At 38.0% G+C, this 23,068-nt stretch overlaps 1 protein-coding gene across 2 annotated transcripts in view; it reads right to left on the bottom strand.

The window, feature by feature from the left end:
* Positions 1-1,957: 1,957 nt before the first annotated feature.
* LOC145460328 (somatostatin receptor type 5-like) overlaps positions 1,958-23,068 on the bottom strand; it is a 74,151-nt gene continuing 53,040 nt past the window's right edge. For both annotated transcript variants that reach the window (XM_081445106.1, XM_081445107.1), the window contains one exon: positions 1,958-3,059. In XM_081445106.1, the coding sequence (XP_081301232.1) occupies positions 2,115-3,056 (942 nt within the window). In that variant the 5' untranslated portion in view covers positions 3,057-3,059 and the 3' untranslated portion in view covers positions 1,958-2,114. The remainder of the gene's footprint in view (positions 3,060-23,068) is intronic.

Here is a 23,068-nt window from a genome sequence, read left to right as displayed (position 1 = left end):
TTAAAAAACTAGACCTAGCTATTGTGCATGAGAACTGAAAAAGAGCAATTGTTTAGAGTCAGATTGTCAATTAGTTTAGCGTACTGTCAAAATAAACTCGAAGAGTTGTTTTAGGAAAAGCAATGAAATAATTTTTGAGGGTTTAAGAACAAGTTGTTAACAAAACGACATATACAGTTTGGCTTTATGAAAAGCTCCCTATAGAAGTAACTTTTTACCCAGGCAATGAGGCCTGGGTTTAAATTTCGGCTGCGTCACCTGTGCATGCGTCAGCACATGCAATTTACAGAAGTTGTCGACGTGAAAAGTTAGCACGGATTCCATGATTTCTAGGGCGATGAAATCACATACAAATGAACATACCGTTCGAGGTAGACCAACACTAATAGACGTTAAGCGTTTTCGGAACGGGTCGGTCTGGAAGCCTTATGAGAGATCAATTTACGAGCGAACATTTTGAAAGAATTTATCAAGAATCATGTTATACCAAAGGAGCTATCGACCGGGGCTATCAACTCTTCAACTTGATAAAAAGCATCTTAGAAGCGTCATCATATTTTTAGACGTGGTCGTGAACCAAGTAGAGTCCCAGCACGAACTCAAGAACGTCTGAGCAACAAGAGCAGAAAGGTTAGAGAATTTCTTTGCCAATGTATTTATTCGATTACACCTAGGTAAAACGTTCTGAGAAACTTCGTTAAGTATAATAAAGTTAAAATCTCGAACTAAACGATATTCTCTCGTTATATTCTTGTAACAGAGTTATGTGTCTTTACAAGAATGAAACCCATGTAGGGAATTATGGTACATTTAAGCTGAAAGAAACTAAGGTATGTTGACCCCAGCAAAACAATTCTCGGCCTGCTCTGTCACGCAATCCTGATGCAATAAAAAAAAAAAAATTATTCGAAAACCATTCAGTGGATAAAGTCACGAAATTGTGATGTAATAGGAGATTAAGAAAGATGACACTTATCTAATTTTTCTGTGCGTTTTCCCAAACCTCAGATATTCGTCGAAATATTTTGCACAAATTTAGATAGCCAAGTATGGAGCCGCCATGTTGGTGTACCTCTGCGGTAAACCAACATTGCGGCCGGAAAATAGTGTAAACATCTGGAACTTACTTTGGCTATCTAGGCGACTGATTATCTGTATTGAGCAAACAAGCATTTACATAAGCACTTTTCCTAATAGTTTAACTTCTGAACGGGGTAAAAATCCCGAGATAAGTATATATTTTTCGACAAATGCGTTCGTAGCTCAATGTCACGCACTGCCATAACTCTGTATCGCTTGCTTGGGAAACGCAAAAACAACAACAACAGCAACAACGACAAAGGGTAAGGGAAACAGACTGAAACGTTCATAGGCTGATATAAAGACCTTGACTCATTTCACTCCCTAAAGACCTGCAAACCAGTAATAAGCTATTAATCGATTTCATAAAATGCAATCAAAGGCAGAATGGCTGGAGCACATCGATTCGATTGAATTTTGTACGACTTCAGATGCAGAAAATTTAGCTCAATTGCAATATAGCTAGTGCTTCTCAGTATAACGACTGCCTGGATACACGCAGCAAGCGTTTAGTTTGTTTTAATACCCCAGACCGTCATAGCTGATACGTTTGATTAGCTACACTCAGGCTTAAATCTTTGTATACTACTTTCAATTTAATTGAGTTATGTCTCAGTTCTACAACTTTGTTTAAGCTTGCCAACTGTCAAGCAATATCTGACGGTTACCACTCAATTCCAAGAGATGCCAATCTTAAGACTTACCTTTTTAAGCGTGCATTTTATTTGTAGTTTTTTACTTTTTATTTGTAGTCTAATTGTATTATATAGCGTATTTAATTCTTAGGATGTTAAGTTTCATGATTTAGGATATTAGGTTTTTAAAGGATTAGGATTTTAATTTTAGGATTTTAAACTTAGGATTTTAATTTTACAGTATTGTAAAGCGCCATTGACAATTAGTGAGAAATGGCGCTATATAAATGTATATTTATTTATTTATTTATTTATTTATGTCTCGCTAATAACTAGACGTACTAGTCAAGCAACGTCTCAAACACTATTTCTTGTTTGTTACATTGACGAAAGTGATATTTACAGTTTGGTATCTTGGAAGGGGCTCTTTGAAAAGTTCGTTTTGCCTCTCGAGGCAGTGACCATAGGATTTTCCAGTTTAGGACTGACTGTACGGCGACTTCCGATCATTTTGGCGAAGGCTGTTTTCATCTTTCCATTTAGACCAATGTACAGCCACGGATTTATGGCGCTGTTAGCCTGACTGAGCCAGTAGCAGAAGTAAATGAGAGAAGGCGGCCATAATGCTGCCTTTTTTACAGATTTGTCCATCTGATACACATGCACTGGAAGCCAACAGACTGCAAACACCACTACAACAATGATGAGCATTCGGATGACTTTTTTCTTGGGGATTTGCTGTTGTCGTTGGTTTACATGTACTTCATCGTCCGCAGGCATTTCGTGGAGCCACAGTTTAACAGCAGCTATGATGTAGAGGATGGAGATGATGGCGAGAGGCAGGAGGTAGGTAAGAACAAGGATGTAACTCCAGAAGGCCAGAGGCAATATGACAGTGGCATCAAAGCGGCAGGCACCATCTATAAATTTGAAGACCACTAGTGCGACTGACATCAAGGCTATGGATGAGACCCAAATAAGTGGTGTAATGATCTTGGGCTTCCTGAACCAAATACTACTTCGGAAAGGATACACAACAGCAAAGTATCGATCAAATGCCATCACAGCGAGACAGAAAATGGAGGCGTTAGTAGACACGAATACAGGGTAGTAAAGCTCGCAGGGAATGTGGAAGAAATAAAACATAGTTATGCTGATAGGCATCTGAAACACTGCAATCAACAAATCGGCCACCGCCATGTTAACAAACAGGAAACTTGTCAGATTTCTTGTGTCAGGTTTTTTCCACACGATGTAGATCAGCAGCGTGTTGCCAGCCAAAGCTACGATCATTGTTATGGCGTAAACTATGGAGAAGCTCACTTCAGTGGTGCCTGTCATGTTCTATAAATAAAACAGGTTAGCCATTTGCTTTAATGATATGTAAAACAATACACAAGTACGTTATATTTTGACTTCTCCCCCACTTTTTCCTGCGCCATGCCATTTTTCGCGCTGCACTCCAACAAACTGAACGCCTAGATGGCACTAATGTGTTTCTAGCTCCATACTGTAAACTGCCGCTTATAAGCCCGTTCCCCTCCCGATTATAAAACCTCCTCCCGGTTATAGGCCCATCTACATGTAAACCAAAAAAATCATCGGCTATAAGCCCCCTCGGATATAAGTCTTCTCCCCCCTATAGCTTTATTTGTTTTGAATTCATTTTATCGTGGAATTTAAAAGCTTCGCAAACCTATTTTGATCAATAAGTACAGCTATAATGAATATTAATCCGGTAATCCGTGACTGCCTCGCACAGTCAACAATTCAAAAGTTATAAATAATAATAATTCAGTTCCAAAATACGCCCAATTTTATAGCGGAGCTCCGGCGGCCCGAAGGGCCGCCAAGCGGAGCCCCATACCCATATAGGAAAGAAATGGATTTTCTCATGGTTATCATGGCTAACGGTATTGCTCATGGGCGCGTACGCACGACGGCGACGGAGTTGCGCAACATGGCGGCCATTCTCCACCTAAGCTAAAAGGTTGACAGAAATATACAGCCTTGATTTAACGCCTCCTTCTTTGATATTGGATATCCATGTTATGGTCAATAGACCAATTTCGATATATTAAAATTCAGCCTAACACAATAGACCTCAGGACGAGGCTCTGGGGAATAAACTCCACAAACTCTGTAGTTATTCCCCAGAGCCTCGTAATGAGGTCTATTGTTTTAGGCTGAATTTTAATATATCGATATGATATAACTTTGTGAATTCTCTATTCTCCTTAAATTTTATCTCGTCAGGGTGATAGAATGCACTCCCAGAGTGTTCAGTCATTGTTTTCAGTTGCTACAATTTTCAGGAAAAAAGCAATAGTTTTCTTAATTTCCTTTCACTTTGTGTTAGGACCTTTTAGCATGCTCTTAATTGATCCATGGGCATTACGGGAGAATAATTTTCAAGCAACGAATTAGATTCGTTCTAGTATTAAGTATTTTTAAATTATTATGAATTAGGCATTTCTTTTTATTTTGTATTTTTTATTTTAGTCGCACGTGATGTTTTGTGATTTTACCGATGTATACCATGTAAATGGAAATAATGGACTAGAATTAGCCAATCAGAATGTGCATTATATCGGTTTTAAATACAAATCATATGTAATAAATGTATGTAAATGATATTTTTATGACAGAGAACTGGACAGGGCAAGAACTTCTCCTTCTTTTGTAAATTTATATATTAATTCCTCTCAGTGCTGTCAAAATGTCTCGGGAACCTTCATTTTTGATAGCCCATTATTTTCCACCATACCTAGCGCAGAAGATCACCAAATCCTAACTAATAACCAATATGCGTGCATCTCTGGCCTTTGCTGTGTACTACGTGTATATTCTGTTACCCTGCCTTAACTGCTAGAAACAATTTTGACAGAGCTGTTTCAACAGTTTCACTTAAATTAATTTCCAGTAACAGCACTACATATAGCAGTGTTATTGAGTATGAGCTTTATGGAGGATTTTAAATTTTAATTTTTTTTTATGATTACAGAAGAGAACAAAATATACATGTGTATGCATGTACATGTACATACCCTGATGTTGGTGTTGGTTGCGAATCGTAGTTCATAATAGTCATCCTACTACAGGTAAGGGGGAAAAGTTCAGAAAAATTGGAACATCTCTTCCCCCAGCACACCTTCTGTCTACAGGTGCAATAATCGAGAGGTTTTATATGTATGAAGAGTATTGTAAAGTTATAGACTTAACATTAAAAGCTGACATTTGAACGCCTCCTTTGCTAAAATTAGTCACGATTTAATTGTTATCACTCCCTGTGAATTTATAGAGATTCCAGAGGCAAATTATCATCTACATGTAATGTGAAAGTCCTGTCTTCAAGTGAGGGAAAATGACACAAAAAGTTACAGCGAAAGTAAAAAGAATCATGAATGTTGATATGGTATACATTGTACGTCATGTAAAGGTATTTGGTGAGTGCCGAAGGCATAACATTTCATGTATTGCTTTTTCAGGAAAAAATATATAACAGTGACGTTTTAAAAGGTGTGATCAGAAAAATAATGAGTACATTGTCCAGGCAGTACCAGTTTACGGACGGCATATGCAGACAGTAAGAGGAACTGTAAGCATTACCGGGTAAGTTTGTTTTATGCTTTTGACTCTTGTTCTTGGATTTTGAGTCATTTCATCACAAGAATAGGTAATGAAAGATGCAATAGTTGTTTGGAATTTATTTTTGAAGGCAAACTTATAAGTCTGCCTATGCTGAATAACAGCCATGTGTAAACTGAATGTAAAGCAAACACACTGTTAAAGATGGGGCAACCCTAAAGCACGGAAACTGGAATCCGGAATCTAGAACCAAAAACCGGAATCCAGAAACCGGAAACCGGAATCTACAAATCAAAGAAAAAAAGTTCTTCAAATACTCGAAAATTGTTTTGCTTAGGTTTTTGCCTCTAAAAAATAAGCGGCCAAGTAAAAGGACCTTAAACTGAACCTTTTTTGAAACAAAAATTCCCCATCTGTCGAAATTCGTGCAACCGTTATTTCTAGTGAGGGCTATGATTATCAGAATCTTAGTAAAGTGCGTCGTTATTTTATTCCAAGCACCCTGAGAACGTTTAAAATAAGTTTGCTGGTAATTAACCAGGCAGCCATGGGCCGAGTGCGGATCATGTTCTACCCGTGTTTTTTTTTTTTTTTTTTTTTTTTGTCAGTGACCAACCCAAACTTCCTCTCGGCCAAATTTTGAATCATGCAACCTGTGATGTTTTTTTTTGCCAAAAGCTGTTGAAACATTAATACAAGGACAATGTTACGGATATTGTTTTCTATATTTGTGTGTAAAATATGGTTTCTTTTGGTTTTATCGAGGCGTTGGATTCGAAGGGAAATAATAAATACCCTTAAAACACTAAAAAAGGATAATACGTCAGCCATGGAATGCGCTGACGTTGCAGCTTTCATTTTCGCTACTTGACAAATAAGATCGTGTTTACTTTGCAAGTTTATTTTGCCAGAGGCGATGGTCACTAATTTATTTGCAATTTTGCGAGTATTCTTGTGGGTTTCTGCAAATGAAGCGAATTCTTTGGCTGTTTCATCGGAGCAAGTTAAGAGATTTGAAGAAAAATTAAATATTTGCCGAGGTAAACAAGAGCTTGCCAGAACTTGCAACGTTTAAGTTAGTGCTAGGAGAAAAAACAGCCCTGGATAGCGTAAACCCTCTGATTGTGTGACTTGCGTGACTACTTCAAAGCACAAACAAATTAAATTTTGACTTTTCAGGAAGAAAGCTGTTTATTAATAGCGTGACACTCGTTTCCTTTTGTATAATTCATGGGCATATCCCGAGCGAACTTCCAGATTAAGACCATTGCGTCATCATAGATTTCACAAAGGCTAAGAGTGATGGTGCAATAAGTTACAACACAGTTTGTGTTGATCAAGTGGTGTGTTTACAGTAATCAATGAATCATGAAGGGCTGCTTTGGAATGTGCACTGCGTTGTGGCTGTAGTATTAACAATAGTTAAATTTTAAAAATACGGTTATAAGATCTAAAAGATCTTCTTGTTGCCATTTTGTTTAATAAGTGATCTGCAATTTACCGGAGGTATAAATTTACCCTTTATGTCTAGCAGATACTGAACAAGATAGAAAATGTCATAGAGAACAAGATGTCCGTCAGTGGCAGCCCCCTGTACATTGACGGTCACGCCCCCACTTTCGAAGTCCAAAGGCTAACCTGGCTCATCTAAATATAAAATTTGATTTTTCCACCAGATATGAGACTAATTCCAGATCAACACTATTTCCACACTGATACTGTGACAAATCAGCAGTTTATATTCTTGGCGACCATCATATTAAAACAATTTATATAAATGTTTCACACTTACTTCCGTCTGCTTCTCGCTTGCTAACAGATTGGACCACATGTTGTTAAAAGATGCTAAAAGACTGCCAGAAACTCAATGCAATGGCGTGTTGTTATTTGTGCTACTCACCAGTCTTCTCAGAGCATTTGATCTAGACAAGAACCGTGCTCTCACCAGGGCCAGGTTGAACAAAAGATGAGTAACTTAGCCTTTGAGCAGGCTCTCTTGTTTGGGCCGTGGGCATGAGTGGCAAAGCCACATGAAGGCACTCACTCACATGCCAATGCTCAGACACCAGAAACAGATACCAGAGCCTGCTCGCAGACTATGAGCAACTCCATCCACCCGAAAAATCACCAACCCTGACTGGATAGGGACTTACCCAATGGATAGCTTTATCCAGCTTTTGAACAATCGGGCCAGATGTATAGCTAAGGGTTGTTCAGAACTAGTCAATAATTTTTTTAGCAATTACAGCTTGTGGCTAAAGTAAAGCCAAGAAAATAAATAACAGCAAAATAATTTTTCCCCATATTTATTTATTAGACATTGCTGAAGTGAATTATTCCTACCATCATTCATAATATCTGGATTCCGGATTCTGGGTTCTGGTTCCAGATTACGGTTTTTGGTTTCAGTGTTTTAGGGTTGCCCTTAATGAAGTACGTGCATGTTAATAATCTTGAATAATTTGAAATTTCAGAGAGTTTAAAAATATCATATCATATCTGTGATGGTTCTGAGGTGGAGGGCTGTTACATGTACATGTAAATGTCTCATGCAAGGTTTTTCACTTGTTATGATTCAGCTGCCAATAGTTTCTGTATCTGTTGGTGTGCAACGATCTACACCAATATTTCAACCTAATAATGTACAGTGTATATTAATTAACCAAATTATGCTGCTTTTAGTTGACCAATGCAACTACATAGTAATGTGATGTTGAAACACACAAATTTACAAACATGCCCAGTGTCAACTTGTCAAATATATGAACTGGCCAGACAGTCTAGATTACAAAATTTTCTGAAAGTTGGAATTATCAGGTAAGATATTTCTTAAACATTATTTTGTAATTAGTGATTTCTCAGACATTGTTTTCTTCAAGAAAAGATTCATACCCCACATATGGAGGTTTTTTTTTCTCTAAGGGCTCCCTCCTCGTGTTACTTTGGAATTTCTAATGACTGGCCATGGATGGGTGTGAATATCTTCTGGAATTGCACATTCAGATTAAGTCAACAAGAACATCAGTATTTACCCTGACAAAGTCTGATTTTCAGCCTGGATGGCTCTTTGATTGGGACTGTGCACATAGTTGTACAGCAATATTCCCGTTTCTTGTTTAAAGCAAATTGCATGTGCTCTCGAAAGCAAGTCGCCAAGTTCATAACAGTTATATATGTTTGCTTTGCATCTCAAGGCAGAGCCTACCACTGTGAAAGTTTTGGTACCATCCCCCTAGCATTTGATTCACTACTGTAGACACTTGGTAAACGAATAACAATAAAATACACTGTATATCAATGAAAGGAATGTCGTCTGTTGGTTAAAAATTATAATTAATATGTGTTTGCATGTTCAGTGGTGTTCAAGTAGCAGCTATATACAGTATGATTACATCCCTGTTCCTGTCAGTCAATATACGAACAGTGTACACATAGGCAGCCTGGATTAAAACATCAAAGATTTTCAAAGCAACCATGGCCATTTGAGATATTTCTAAAGAAATATAAATTCAAGGTCCTTGTGATTGCATATAGGGATTGATTTTTATTGTAAAAAATATCTTACTGAGTGTATTGTTCTTGTGTACTAATTGTTCATGTAGAACACAAAGACCACTATTATGACCGAGGTATTAATGTGTGAAAAGTTCCATGAAAAAATGCACTGGGAGCAAATTAAATCATCACAGATGCAGCTTCTGAGAGATCCCCAATATTAATTGAACATGCATTGTACATACATGTAAAAGAGTTTGAAAATTTATTACTCAAGATTGTAATGCTTTGTTTCGTTTCTCTATATTTACAGACAACTTGATGCCATAATAATTTCTGCACTAAGTTCACTGAACAAACTGACTTGCAAGTTGAGCTCTGCAACCCATACTTTGTGTAGTAATATCATAGCTACAACATTGTGACAGAAACACTGTATTAAATTATTAAGAAACACCTATGATGCATGTATTAACTAATTATTTAAAGTGTCTGATAAATTAATCATTTTTTCTTAGAGATAATTTACTCATAATGTCATGGTTTAGTTAAACAATTGCTTTTTTGGCTTAAAAATGATATTTATTGTGCTTGGTTTATGTTGCTCTTAAATCAATTTTGTGATAACCTGCATTGGGCATGGCATAAATTAATATTTTGCCAACACGAAATGAAGAACTGGGTCTTAAGCAAAGTTGCAGGATTAGTATTTTTGCAGTAAGAAAGAGTTGAGAAATTTGTGACATTCTACCGATTGCCTTGCCATTCGCAACGTCCAATAAGGTTAATTTGTTCCCTAGTGTTGCACAAATAGTGTTCTCTAATTTACAAATTATTTCAATCTGTTGTTTAAATGATTACCTTATAACCCCAGGTCCAGCTTTGGTGCATGTAGGATATTAAGAGCGATTTTCTGAGAGTGTCGAGAATCGGAAGACACTCACGAAAAATAGATTTTTCTTTTATTTCGCCAAAACATACCTTTGGGTGAACTTATTCATGGAAAATAGTTTAAAGTTCCAACGATTTATTTTACGGCCAAAATTTAAGAAAGTTCGAAATTCGCATATAGTGGCGGTTTTCGCGGCTTAAAATGTTCAGAATTTCACGCTTCTTTACGAAAACAGCGGGGGCGTAAAAACAATCCTATGAAAACAAAACTTGGCACAAATATTATTTCATTCTTACACTTTAAAACCGTGTAATAAGTTTCTTGAAGCTTTGTTTGTAGCTTTGCAACGAAGGGTATTTGTACAGCCGCCATTTGTGTCTCTTGTCAAGGAACAAATAAAGGTCAACTTTGACTAGTATAAATGGCCTCTGGTATATATCATTTGGTCAAAATATCTACATTTTAGGAAACCTTGGTTATTGTTTTTTTCCTCCGAAAAGGTATAGCGCTGGGAATTAAAATTTTCTCCGTCAGTAAAATAAAATGTTACGGCATATAAGCGAGTTCACATTTATGCAAATTACAAGGTTATTCTTTGGAAGTCAACGGTTTAAAACAGGAAACAACGACTCACCGTTACTTACGTTCCTTCTGCTGCTATACAAACGATTTTAACTTCCCAGTGTCCTTGTGGGCTGTTCTGTAAAATATTTCCAGTAAAACAGCGAGCATAAACGGCCATAAAATTAGACAAGGTCGACAATGTTCGGCAGGTATATTTTGCAGGGCGCAGGTTGCAGGTTGCAGGTTGAAATTTAATTATAACTGGAAAACTGCTTACACTAAAAATAATTAATAACCTATATACTCGTCAGGGGTTCTTACATAAAGTAGTTCGCCTCTTTCACATAGTGAAAACACGGTCGATCCGCTATAAGTACTTATCGATCGACATGCTGAAACCAGTGAAATCTCTTCAAAGCCATCTAAATGGCCGCTCCACAAATGTTTCCATCGATTCCAGATTTGGCTCGGGTCTTCCTACAGGACTCCACGTGCGAATTTTTATTTTAGCTTGCCATTGATGCATTTATGTATACTATTTAAACGCTACGGTTTCCTAGCGAGCGCGCCAATCTTTTCAACGTTTTCTATAGCTTCAAGTTAATATTGTTGCGGAATCTATACTCTACCTAGCTTCACCGTCATCGCTACAGTCAGTAAACACTTGTAAGTCTTTATATTCTGTCCTGTATTTTTCTTATCGCTCGGCTCTTCTTCACATGAATTTTTATTTATTTTTCTAGTCGAACCTCGCTCGATCTTTCAATACTCAACGGGCTCCTCGAGTCTCTTCAACAGAGCGTGAGTTCGAAATCTCTAGGCGTAGCGTCAACAACAACTGTAAGCTACACTTCCCTTAACAACAGAAGATTGCCATCACAAATGAAGCAAATAAATAACGAAATGCAATAATATAAGATTTTAACCGACGCAATATACTAGCACAAACTCAGTGTGCTTTCATTTTGGTATTCACAGGGAAGAAACCAAATTCAGCACATGTTTCAGATGATATTTCAGCTGTTTCTTCAAAACCAATAATTCATTGCAGGCTTAAAATCATAGGAATATACTCTCCTCCCATCGCTTCGGCGGGTTTGGCACTTACGTGCAAGCCACCTTTCTGAGCGATTGCAAACAGCGTCATGTAACAGTCACGGTAAGTCTACCACCTGTACGTTTCTTTTTAGTGCCAGCGGTTTTCCAGTTATAATTAAATTTCAACCTGCAACCTGCAACCCGCGCCCTGCAAAATATACCTGCCGGACAATGTTTATATTTGAGATGAGACACTGAGTGGCACACACAGTCCTGGCCGTTTTCATCGTCTTGCTCAATATGAATGAATATTCGCTTCAAACCGTAGCAAATTAGTTTCTCATATCCATATGCCTCATGTCGACTCATGAGTAAATAAATCAAATAAATCATTCCCCGTACAGTGAATAAACAACTCGACTGACCTCTGAGGTCAGTCGAGTGGTTAATTCAATGTACGGGGACTGATTTATTTACTCATGAGTCAACATGAGGCATATGGATATCAGAAACCAATTTGCTTCGGTTTGAAGCGAATATTCTATCATATATTGAGCAAGATGATGAAAACAGCCAGGACTTTGTGTGCCACTCAGTGTCTCATCTCAAATATAAACATTGTCGGCCTTGTTTAATTTTATCGCCGTTTATGCTCGCTGGAACTATTTTACTTTTTTTACTGGAAATATTTTACAGAACAGCCCACAAGGACACTGGGAAGTTAAAATCGTTTGTATAGCAGCAGAAGGAACGTAAGTAACGGTGAGTCGTTGTTTCCTGTTTTAAACCGTTGACTTCCAAAGAATAAACCTGTGATTTGCATAAATTTGAACTCGCTTACATGCCGTAACATTTTATTTTACTGACGGAGAACATTTTAATTCCCAGAGCTATACCTTTTCGGGTGAAAAAAAAAACAATAACCAAGGTTTCCTAAAATGTAGATATTTTGACCAAATGATATATACCAGAGGCCATTTACACTAGTCAAAGTTGGCCTTTATTTGTTCCTTGGCAAGAGACATATATGGCGGCTGTACAAAATACCCTTCGTTACAAAGCCACAAACAAAACTTCAAGAAACTTATTACACGATTTTAAAGTATAAGAATGAAATAATATTTGAGCCAAGTTTTGTTTTCATAGGATTGTTTTTACGCCCCCGCTGTTTTCGTAAAGAAGCGTGAAATTCTGAACATTTTAAGCCGCGAAAACCGCCATTATATGCGAATTTCCAACTTTCTCAAATTTTGGCCGTAAAATAAATTTTTGGAACTTTAAACTATTTTTCCATGAATAAGTTCACCCAAAGGTATGTTTTGGCGAAATAAACGAAAAATCGATTTTTCGTTAGTGTCTTCCGATTCTCGACACTCTCAGAAAATCACTCTTAATGCATTGTTCATCCATTTTGCTGTAAATTATCTTTAATAGGCCATTTTACAGTTGTGTACTTAGTTGACTGGCCTATGACTGCAAGTGCCTATGACTGCAAGTGAGGCTGGAGCTGACCTTGCTTTGACACAGACCTCTCTGGTTTTCTCATGTAAATGCCAACTAGTTAGCATAAGAACAACTTGATTTACACAACAAAAACAGTGAGGTCATTATCAAAACAAGGTCACCTCCAGCCTCGCTGCCATTCAAAGGCCAGGTCACTGAACAGACAACTGAGAAATGGTCTACTGGTGTGTCAATGAAAACATATCTGGGATATGCTGGCTTTTTCTGACAAATGCACCTATGTGTCATAATCTTTGAATGCGTTTGGTTGTGTAGTGCAGACAAAATACACGTACATAATATAACTTACTCATAGCTTACTTATAATTCTTGGTATAATTTAATCATAGCAAAATTAATTAATGGTACCCAGTAACAGCTCCTGTGGTCCACGACCTCAGTCGAGAAAAAGAACAAATCACTTTGGAATTGAATAATAAAATTATTATCAGAAGCCTATGCAAGTATTCATGATCAGCAACAAAATATCATATTTATCGTTCATGCCAAAGTGATTCTGCTTATACTTATACTTTGAGATATGGTGCAAACCCTTTCAGCAGGAGGAGACTCCATACAAAAATAAAGATGGCTAACTATCTTTGGGGATCAAGTTAGAAAACAAACCTTTTAAACTTTTTACATGTTTATACTATTTTGGTATTCTTGTGAGATTTCATTTGGTAGAGATTTTGGGGACTGCGTATTTTATAACCACTGCATTTCAGTCATACCCCACAACAACAAAAATTGTACACTTCTTTTGTGCGGGAGTCCCCGTGTTAACTAAGAAGGTATATAATGATTAATAACAATGTCTTGTCTTTCTCAATAAGAAAGGACAAGAAATGCCACCAAAAAGCACAGAAGACAGTTCTGTTATGTGATCAACATTTTTGGTGGCTCCCCTGAAATCCTTGAAATCATGGCTCTATTTTCATCATCACACCATCTTACACCTCAATCTGCTGATGTAATCCTATTTCGGGCTGAAACTATAAAATCGCCCGCAGTTTACCTTACATACATGTACATGTTGGATTATTTTTATTAGCGACAACATTCCAAAAAATGACTGACGAGCTCCGCTTTTAGGCTTGGCTAAATCTATATATTAGTACGTCAAATAACGTCATTTGACACGCCATCTTGGATCTGTCATCTTGGATTTCACTAGTTTTATCTCAGAAAAGTTAATTTCTGGCGAGCCCTAGTTGCCTTTTTTTTATTGATGCAATTTTATTTTCAGGACGAACACTTACATTTACACTTACATTTTATACTTACATTTACACTTACACTGTACCTACTACTTACATTATTCTAATGCTAACTAAGTGCATTTACATGACAAAAGCAAAGAACTCTGTATCAAAACAAGGCTACCTCCAGCCTCGCTGTCATTCAAAGGCCAGGTCACCGAGCAGAGAACCGAAAAATGGTCTAGTAAGAAACGGTATGCGTGCGGCGTGCATTATCGAGTTATGGATGCACGCGGGAGGTTGCTACGGCGAGTTAAAAGTTCCTCGGGCACACAAACAATTTCAAACTGCTCAGAAAAATTGCAGTCGGTAAAAGCGTTTCTCAAAGCTTGGTTAAGCTTAAATTTGGATAATTTTTCAGAAGAATTGAAAACAAACTGCACCTGGTTGAAGCTATGGTGGTTGAGTTTTCTGCCCTTCAGGGCCTCTTCAGCAAAAGAAAAGAACAACATGGAGCCGGACATTTCTTAAAAGCGAGAGTGGAGAAGAAAGCGACCAAAAAACCCTGGCTATGAGCTGTTTGGGATGCTCTTATTCAATAACAGGTTTGTGTTTTAAAATTGATGAACTGCGCGTCTGAACTTTAACATATGAATGGCTGTTAATAATGATCTCTGTCATTTTCGTCATTTGGTTAAGTAAGCTTAAATGAACAGAAGACTGAGGCCTTAAGGAAAATGTCAGAAATGTAAGCTTATATTTGTGCAGGATGCAGTATTTCCTTCCAGCGGCTGTTTCTTCCGGCTATGAGCGTTCGAGCAAAACTAAAACTCCCGGGAACTAAAATGATGCATCAGAGGTTACCAATATTTGATAAAACTTCCATTATTAAAACTCAGCAAAACTATTACCTTTAACGTTCTTGGAACAGAAGGAATTCATAAGTAAGACTTTACAAACAGGGATTTGTTAAAGCTTTCATGTTCAAGTTTTGTTCGCCGAAGACATTTAAATGGCTTTCGATGCCAGAAAAGTTTTACAATGAAAGCTTGTTCTGAATTTTATTGTCGTCAAATCGACAGAAAATTATCTCTAAAATTGCCCCAGTGTATCAATAACCTCGAAAGATTGATATAGACCAGTTTGTTGTTGTTGTTGTTGTTGTTGTTTTTTGGTCCGTCTCCGAGTGCCGAGTGCCTTTGTTCAACCAGCTGATTCAACCTCTGTTCGCTTAAATTTGCAAATGGAGGCCAAGCAAGAAACTTGAGCTCGAAACGTGGTAGGTCACAGGAATAATATACCTCCCCTTCGGAAGAATCATTAGATTTTTCCATATTTTAGGGGAAGAAAAATAGGAATTGTGTTTCACAAAGTGTCAACATCGATGGAAAAAATTGCCGAGAAAAAGTCCAAATAGACAAACTTACGTGAGCGTGCAACCCACGGGCAAATGGATCGAGCGTATTAGCCAAGCAGAACGAACACCTCGCTAAGGCTATGTTAAAAAGTGAAGGGAATAGCTACTGAAAGTCTCAGCCCCTTAGAGCGAATCGTCTTTTCAAAACTTTGAAGAAACGTTATGGATGGGGATCCTTGTTCGCCCGAGGGTTAGGTTTACTTCCACCTTCAATGGCACAAAAAATTCGTTTTTTCTTTTATGTGACAAAATTTAATTCAATCATTTTATCTAAAGTTTTCAAAAGAAAAATAATAAAAATTTCAAAAAGAGGCTGAGTTATTCAGAAAAAAACGTATTTTCAAATAAAGTTAATAAACCAGGAAGGTGTCATAATTGGAATGGACGAGACCCCCGAGAGAAATTTTCGTGACAAACGCTCATCTTGGAGCTCGTATTTCATGTCATTTGGTATTGTTTATATCGCGCATTTGTTCTTTTCCATTTTGCTATTTTGCCCGTTTTAGTGTCTATCTCTTCAGTGCGACAGCGAGATAGAAAACGTGCTGCAATGCGGTGTTCTTCCCGGGAAATCCTGATCCATTGTCACTGACGCTAGGATGTCCTGTTGTTCGATTGGTTTGCGGTTTCATAAGGCGAGATAAACGCCTGGCATGGCTCGAGTTGTTTACGAACCTTTATGAGCTAAAATCTCGTATTTGATTTTGGGAGGAATACCCCTACTTTGAGCGAATTTATAGGGTATGCAGATTTGATGGATTTTCGTGAAATTTCGCCAGAACATTCCAGAGATAATGACAAACGAAAGTGTGTCGGGAAATTTGGATATTTAACATATTTTTCCCCTGGCGTCCATTTACGCAACACGTCTCGCATACTTTTAGCTACTGCAGCTTTTGATGCGGACATCTAGATAACCAATCAGAATATCGAAAAAGCCAGACACCCTTTCTTTGACTAATGCCTTGTGAACAAGACTGCGCAGCCATTTTGCTCGAATGGCGGCATCCGACAGCCGATAAATTCAATAGAAGAACCCTCGGTCGTTTCACACCTTACCGGCTCCTGACACTTCCTAAAAGAAAAAATCGCTTAAATTGTATTTTTATCCCAAACTAAATTTATTAAGCTTTCTTCTGATATATAGTTTGTTGGGGTTTTATTGAAACTGGCGCGCGTGCGAATTTTTTTTTCACGAAGGACACACGCGAAGGTGGGAAGTAACCTCAAGAACTACATTACACCAAACTCCAGTCCATTTCCAATTACTGGTGTAATTTTCATATCAATCCCATTAAGGGAAGACTGTTAAAAAGCTGATTGAAAATGCTTGGTATAGTCCAGAGAAAACTGTATCGAGACACACCCAAAAAAAAACATTAGGTTCCTCTCTATCACTATGGTCTAATTTGTTCCACAGATGGGACACAAAGTATCGTACGGAATGTTTCTTTGTTTTGTTTCTTTGTTTTTGTTGTTGTTGTTGTTGTTGTTGTTTTTTTGTTTTCGAGATGGCGATGTTTTGGTTTTGCTGGTACAGTTTGAGATTGGTTGAGTAGCCTTGGTTTCGATTTTAGGAGAATCAATTGAAAACTCCTCTATGTCTACATCGATACGAAGTTGGCTGTGCACGTGCGTTAAAAAAAAAAAAAAAGTTTGTAGCCGTCGCTGTAAAACAACAACGTGCATTGTTATATCTCCCACGTCAAATATGTTTTCCGATTGCATTTGGAGGAATACGTCTCACGTTGAATGAGTCAAACCTCACTAACTCCCTATGTGAACAAAACTTAACCTTCAATATTCCCTTCGGCTTCTCCCAGGGAAAAAATAGAAGGTATCGGGGAAACAAATCCATGTTTTACAAATCCACCTTTTACAAATCCATGTTTTACAAATCCATCTTTTACAAATCCACCTTTCACAAATCCACCTTTTACAAATCCACCTTTTACAAATCCACCTTTTACAAATCCACCTTTTACAAATCCATGTTTTACAAATCCATCTTTTACAAATCCACCTTTTACAAATCCATGTTTTACAAATCCATCTTTTACAAATCCACCTTCCACAAATCCACCTTTTACAAATCCACCTTTTACAAATCCACCTTTTACAAATCCACCTTTTACCAATCCACTCCATGTTTTACAAATCCAGTCCACTCCACTCCAGTCCACTCCACTCCATGTTTTACAATATGCCAGGTTGGAGTGGAGTTTCCCCTAACATGACAGTTATAAGTGTAATAACCTTCTCCAGGGGCAAGTTGAGTGTGTCGAGTCGAAACCTTTTTAACCTTGCGTAACAGATAGCAACTTAAGGCAACTTAAGGCGACTTAAGGCGATTTAGGGCGACTTAAGGCGACTTTAGGCGACTTAAGTCCCCAGAGTAGGCCTAATCTTGTTTGTTGGTTATCCCAAAGCTATTCGTAGCTGTTTACATAGTTCAGTAGCTTTAGATACGAACCCCTCGGATATAACTGAAAATGGCCTTGTGTAACCTAACAATGACGCATTCTTTTTAGACACAAATCAAACACGAATTTACTTTTTTCTTATCAGATCAGAAGAGAAATGGATGTCTGAGAAGACACCATGAGTGCGTGTAACTAACAATATGCAAATTATCTTTTCTAACTGCCATTGGTTATTGTTCAATCAGCGAAAGATCTGCCTCTCGCTTCGCTCGAGGGCGATGATTGATTAAGCGAAGGTTGACTGGCAGCAGGTCTACCTAACGGCATAAACATAACGACCTGAGGAGGACGTTAGCTCGTTATGTTTGCAATGTGAACATCCTCACATTTTGACATATTAGCAAGGCCCTGTTAGGGGCTGAGGGGGGGGGGGGGAGGTACCCATGTCCCCTGTCTGAAATTCGCTACTAGCCATGCCGGCATTTGGCAAGAATCCTATGTCGCCTGTTGGGATTTCGTCTCAGAGAAATTGTGTCGGGAAATTTGTCCTTGTTCGATTAAAACGAAGCTTCACGTATAACACATCGTAATACTTTTGTTTATTTAAAAGAAAAAAAAAAAAAAAACCACACAGTGCTCTCAAGTCTCACGCATTGAGCATGAGGCTCACGCAAACGAATTCAATCTTGCGTTGTCACGCTGAAAATATTATTTCTCACGCATTGAAGGTTCCTTGCTGTTTTAGTCAAGTACATATAAAATTATAATTAAGTATCTCTTTGGATATAATTTACTCCTTAAATGCTTTGCACTTGCTTCGAACACTTTTCAGCAGTACGAATTCTCATGCAGAGCCAGCATTTCTCTGGTCAGTGGGTTTAATGATTACTTTATGGTTATTTTAAAGCATCACGTTTCGACTCAGAATGAAGGAAAAGACTCCTTAGCTACATGTACTTAAATTTTTCAAAATTTGCTAAGGAGCTGGGAAATGCGTGTATCTTAATGTGAACCGTTTTCCTACGATGTTGAAAAACGGAATTCGAACTTCCAATTTCGTTTTTCGTTTACCCACGCCATCGGAAAAGGGAATTCGAGATTCCACCTTCGTTTTCCGTTTTCCTACTACATTGAAAATGAAATTCCAACTTTTATTTTCGATTTTCGTTTTCCCACAACTTTGGACAATAGAATTATAATTCTAGAATTCTTTTTTTTTTTTTTTTTTTTTTTTTTTCGTGTTCCGTTTTTATAAGATATTGAAAAACGGAATTTGAACTTCGATTTTCATTTTATTTTCTGTGTTTTTGTCACTTTCTTATGTTACCTGAATCGGAAGAATATTGTCACCTCCTGTCGCTAACGATAGACCTGGAAAGCACATCCTTGATGAAGTCTTTGTCCGCCGCTCTCTTACTGAGGAAAATAATAGTTATGAAGACCTTCTCGAGGTAATCAAGAACCGTTACCCTATTCTAAGGGGCTGCACAGTAGTTTGCTAAGTGTAAAGAGGTTTTCCAGTTGGCAAGGTATCAAGAAGAGAGGGTCAGTTGCGGATGGAACAGTCGACATCCGGTCAGTGTAAAATAAGGACTGCGGACTGGGGTAAAATGCAGACCGTAGACTTTTTAACTGAGTCGTTTTACCCTTCCCATCATTGAGAGCTTACCGTAAACAGGCAAACCGGAGCGTTATTTAAGCTAACCTGAGTGATATTTAGGCTAAGCGGAGCATTGCAAACTTTCACTACGATTAACCTGAATAACCCTGTTTCCGGTTAGAAATCGATAATGGAAATAACACCGTCGATATATACTTAAAAAGTCTGTCATCTGTAGTCTGAAGTCTGCATTTTGCCCCAGTCTCCAGTCCGCAGTGTGCGTTTTACACCGACCGGTCGATATCGAAGGCGCCATATCCGAGGTTCGACTGTATGTTCCAAATCGATCATGACAAGCCTTCGTACTGAAACTTTTTGACCTTGTAATTATAGTGGGACCTAAATAACCATTTAATTCCGTGAATTGTGATGGTATACGCATAATTCTATTTCCTTGTTGATATCGATATCGTGGTAGTCCTATTAAACAGAAGGCATTTATTAACAGTCAAGGCAGCTCAATACGGTTTGTAGCGGGCTGAAAAATTCGTATATATTAGTTTTCTATAAATATAGCTGCACAGTTTTAGGCTATTTGTTGAAATCAAGACTCCGTATGTACAGTCAGTGACATCATGTACAGTTAGCTATGATGTCCATCTTGAGGATCGTAAGGTAGGAAAAAATATATACAAGCCAAAAGAGTGCTAGCGTCTGCTTAATAGGCTACTGTCTTGAGATAATGTAATAGAACACGAAAACGAAAAACGAAAACGAAGTTCAAATTCCCTTTTTCAATGTACATGTCTTACGAAAATAGAACATGAAAAACGGAAACGACTATTGCAATTCTGTTGTACGTAGTCACTGGAAAAAGAAAAACGAAAAAAAAAGTTCCAATTTCGTTTCCAATGTAGTAGGAAAACGAAAAACGAAAATAAAAGTTCGAATTCTCTTTCCCGATGGTGTGGGTAAATGAAAAAAGAAGCTGGAAGTTCGAATTTCGTTTTCCCATGTCGTAGGAAAACGATTGGCACTAAGATACACGCATTCTGGGGGCACGCTGAGGGGCATATTGGGGGTATGCTTTCCAAGGGCTTGGGCATGCTTTCGAGCGCTGAAATTGCTAACCTCCTAGGGGATGTGGGGGCATGCTCCTCCGGGAAATTTTGAAATTTAGACTCTTAGAATTGCTATTTTCAGCCTTTTTCCAGTCAGTATTTGGACCTAAAGTACAATCGAATCTATGACTATTTTTACCAAGTTTATGTTTAACAACCGTTCTTTAACTCTCAACGGCCTGAATCAGATAATCTCTCCTTTCGATAATCTTCCTTTGAATTTGGCGTAACCATTACCTTCGACTGAGAAGACCTTGGCAGCTTTCCCCCGTCTCTCTTCTCCTAGTTGATAATACAGCTTCATATTCTTTTACTGGTGACCCACCAATAAAAATATGAAGCCGACTATCGAAGATCTCTTTCCTTTTTCCTCAAGCGTGTTGTTAGGCATTTTAGGGCACTGCTCACTCAGCTGAGAGTGAGAAAAAATACTCAGCAATGACGGACTCGATTTATTCGATGTGGACGTTTTAGTATATTTAAGAAAGTCTGGGTTTCACAAACCATCGAAATCGCGCGTGAGAGAGGAAAACACATTTAAAACTCTGGAAATGCATCTTCACTTCAACTCAGACATTTAAAACAATCACTGCATTCTGTCGTTCGTCGCCAATTCATAGTACCCATGTCGCCGTTTCAAGGCCGTGTCGCTTGTCGGAATTTACCCCTAACAGGGCCTCATTAGCAACAAAACAGAATGAACAAAACGACATAAGGAAAGCAAAAACTGATAGTTTTGTGATATCTTTATAGGTCGAATATGTTTTCATTACCGACATAAAGCGAATACGTAGTTATGTCGGCAGTTTGAACTAGGCCTAACACTAGTGCAAATATTACCAACTGTGCTCTTATCCAGTATGTCCTACTGTTACAAATGAGTAGGTGACTCATTTGCATGCAAAACCCCATTCAGTATCCCGTGGATGTAGGCATACCCACGAGTAAAAACTGACACCAGCAAATGGTATATTAACAATGCATCTAAATAGTCAGATTTATTCAATTTGGTGCAAACTATTGTTCGCCGTTGTCAACGGTTGCCGTAAGTGTTAATATGCCAATTTCGATATATTAAAATTCTAACTTTTACAAAGATTGATGGCGAAAGGAGAGTTTGTTTTTTCCTTCCCAGAGAGAAGCGAGAGAAGCCACAAAACCTTTGTATTTATCTCTACACTATATGACAGAACGATTTTTAAGTGAACAACTGTTTAAACCAAGCGTTATGCAGAGAAACGCATACATCCTCGATATTAGCTGATATTCTCCGCCCGTGAGAACGTGCCAGCCATTTCACATTAACAAATATATCTTGAGCAGATAGAAACTTTTATAGAAAAGAATCCCTTATTGAACACTCTTAAGAGTTATTGTCTGAGAAAACCGGGCAGGTGGTCAAAGATGGGAGTCAGCCAAATTATTCCATACCAACATCATAGATAGGTTAGGTTGACTTATGGATAAATATACTAAAGTTTGCTCTTCAAATGTTTTGGTATAGGAGATATGAGATCCACTCTCCATCACCCCCTCAGGTCCCAGTTTTTCTCGTAAATTTGACCCACATTTGACATCAAGCAAAAACTGTAAAATTTAGCGAACGAAGTTCGTGTTTTGTATCTGATATAAATGGACATAGAACTACTTGTGAAAAGCCAGAGATATGAGAAATAAGCACAAGTCAGTCTACACCAGATACCAAAAATAGGCTATTTTCAACTTCCCGCAGAACGCACAACTAAAACTTCAGCAATAATCGGATGCCAAAACCAAACACTCTTACCTTCCCTCTATCACAAACAGCAACAATCTTTTTGGGCCATTCAAACACCAAGAAACTACATCACCTCCATTTCTCCTACCACTCGATGTCCTGTACAGCATTAAACGACGCAAGCGATGTGCTGTTTAAGCCGCTCCTGGATTTCGCATTGGATTTGTCCGAAGTTGAATATATACAGTTGATCAAATTAGTTCCACAAAAAATTTCAAATCCCTTCTCTTTCGAATTTAACGGAAAGAAAATAGGAAAACACCAAAATGAACACAACGTCGCCATGTTGAATTTTTTGACTCGGGACAGACTGGGAACTAGTTGACTGGTGGTACAGGAGGGATGGGTGATTGTTCCACGCTGTTTTCATAAGAAAGCTTTTATATTGAAGGAAGGCTAGTCTAGGCTCATACCGTCAGTGGCAACGTCTAACGAACTATTAGGATATGAAGATACGAACGAGAGTTAACAAACATTTTCCTTGCTTAATTTTAAATGGCCTAAGGGAAAATCGTTTTGACATTTAAGTTGCATTTTGTGGGCTTTGAATAGGCGAAGTTTCCAGGTCAAGCAATCTTGTACCGTCAAAGCCGAGACACGTAGGGGCCAAACCACCCCCCTAATGTTTCATGAAGGCTATATTTGCTTGGTCCATATATTTCTGAACCAACTTTGGCACATGAGCTTTCTTTGTTCTCCAGTTTATTTTAATTTAAAAGTTGTGACAAAATGT

This window comes from Orbicella franksi, chromosome 11, assembly GCF_964199315.1.
Source record: "Orbicella franksi chromosome 11, jaOrbFran1.1, whole genome shotgun sequence".
NCBI lineage: Eukaryota > Metazoa > Cnidaria > Anthozoa > Scleractinia > Merulinidae > Orbicella > Orbicella franksi.
This window is presented reverse-complemented; position numbering and strand designations above follow the sequence as displayed.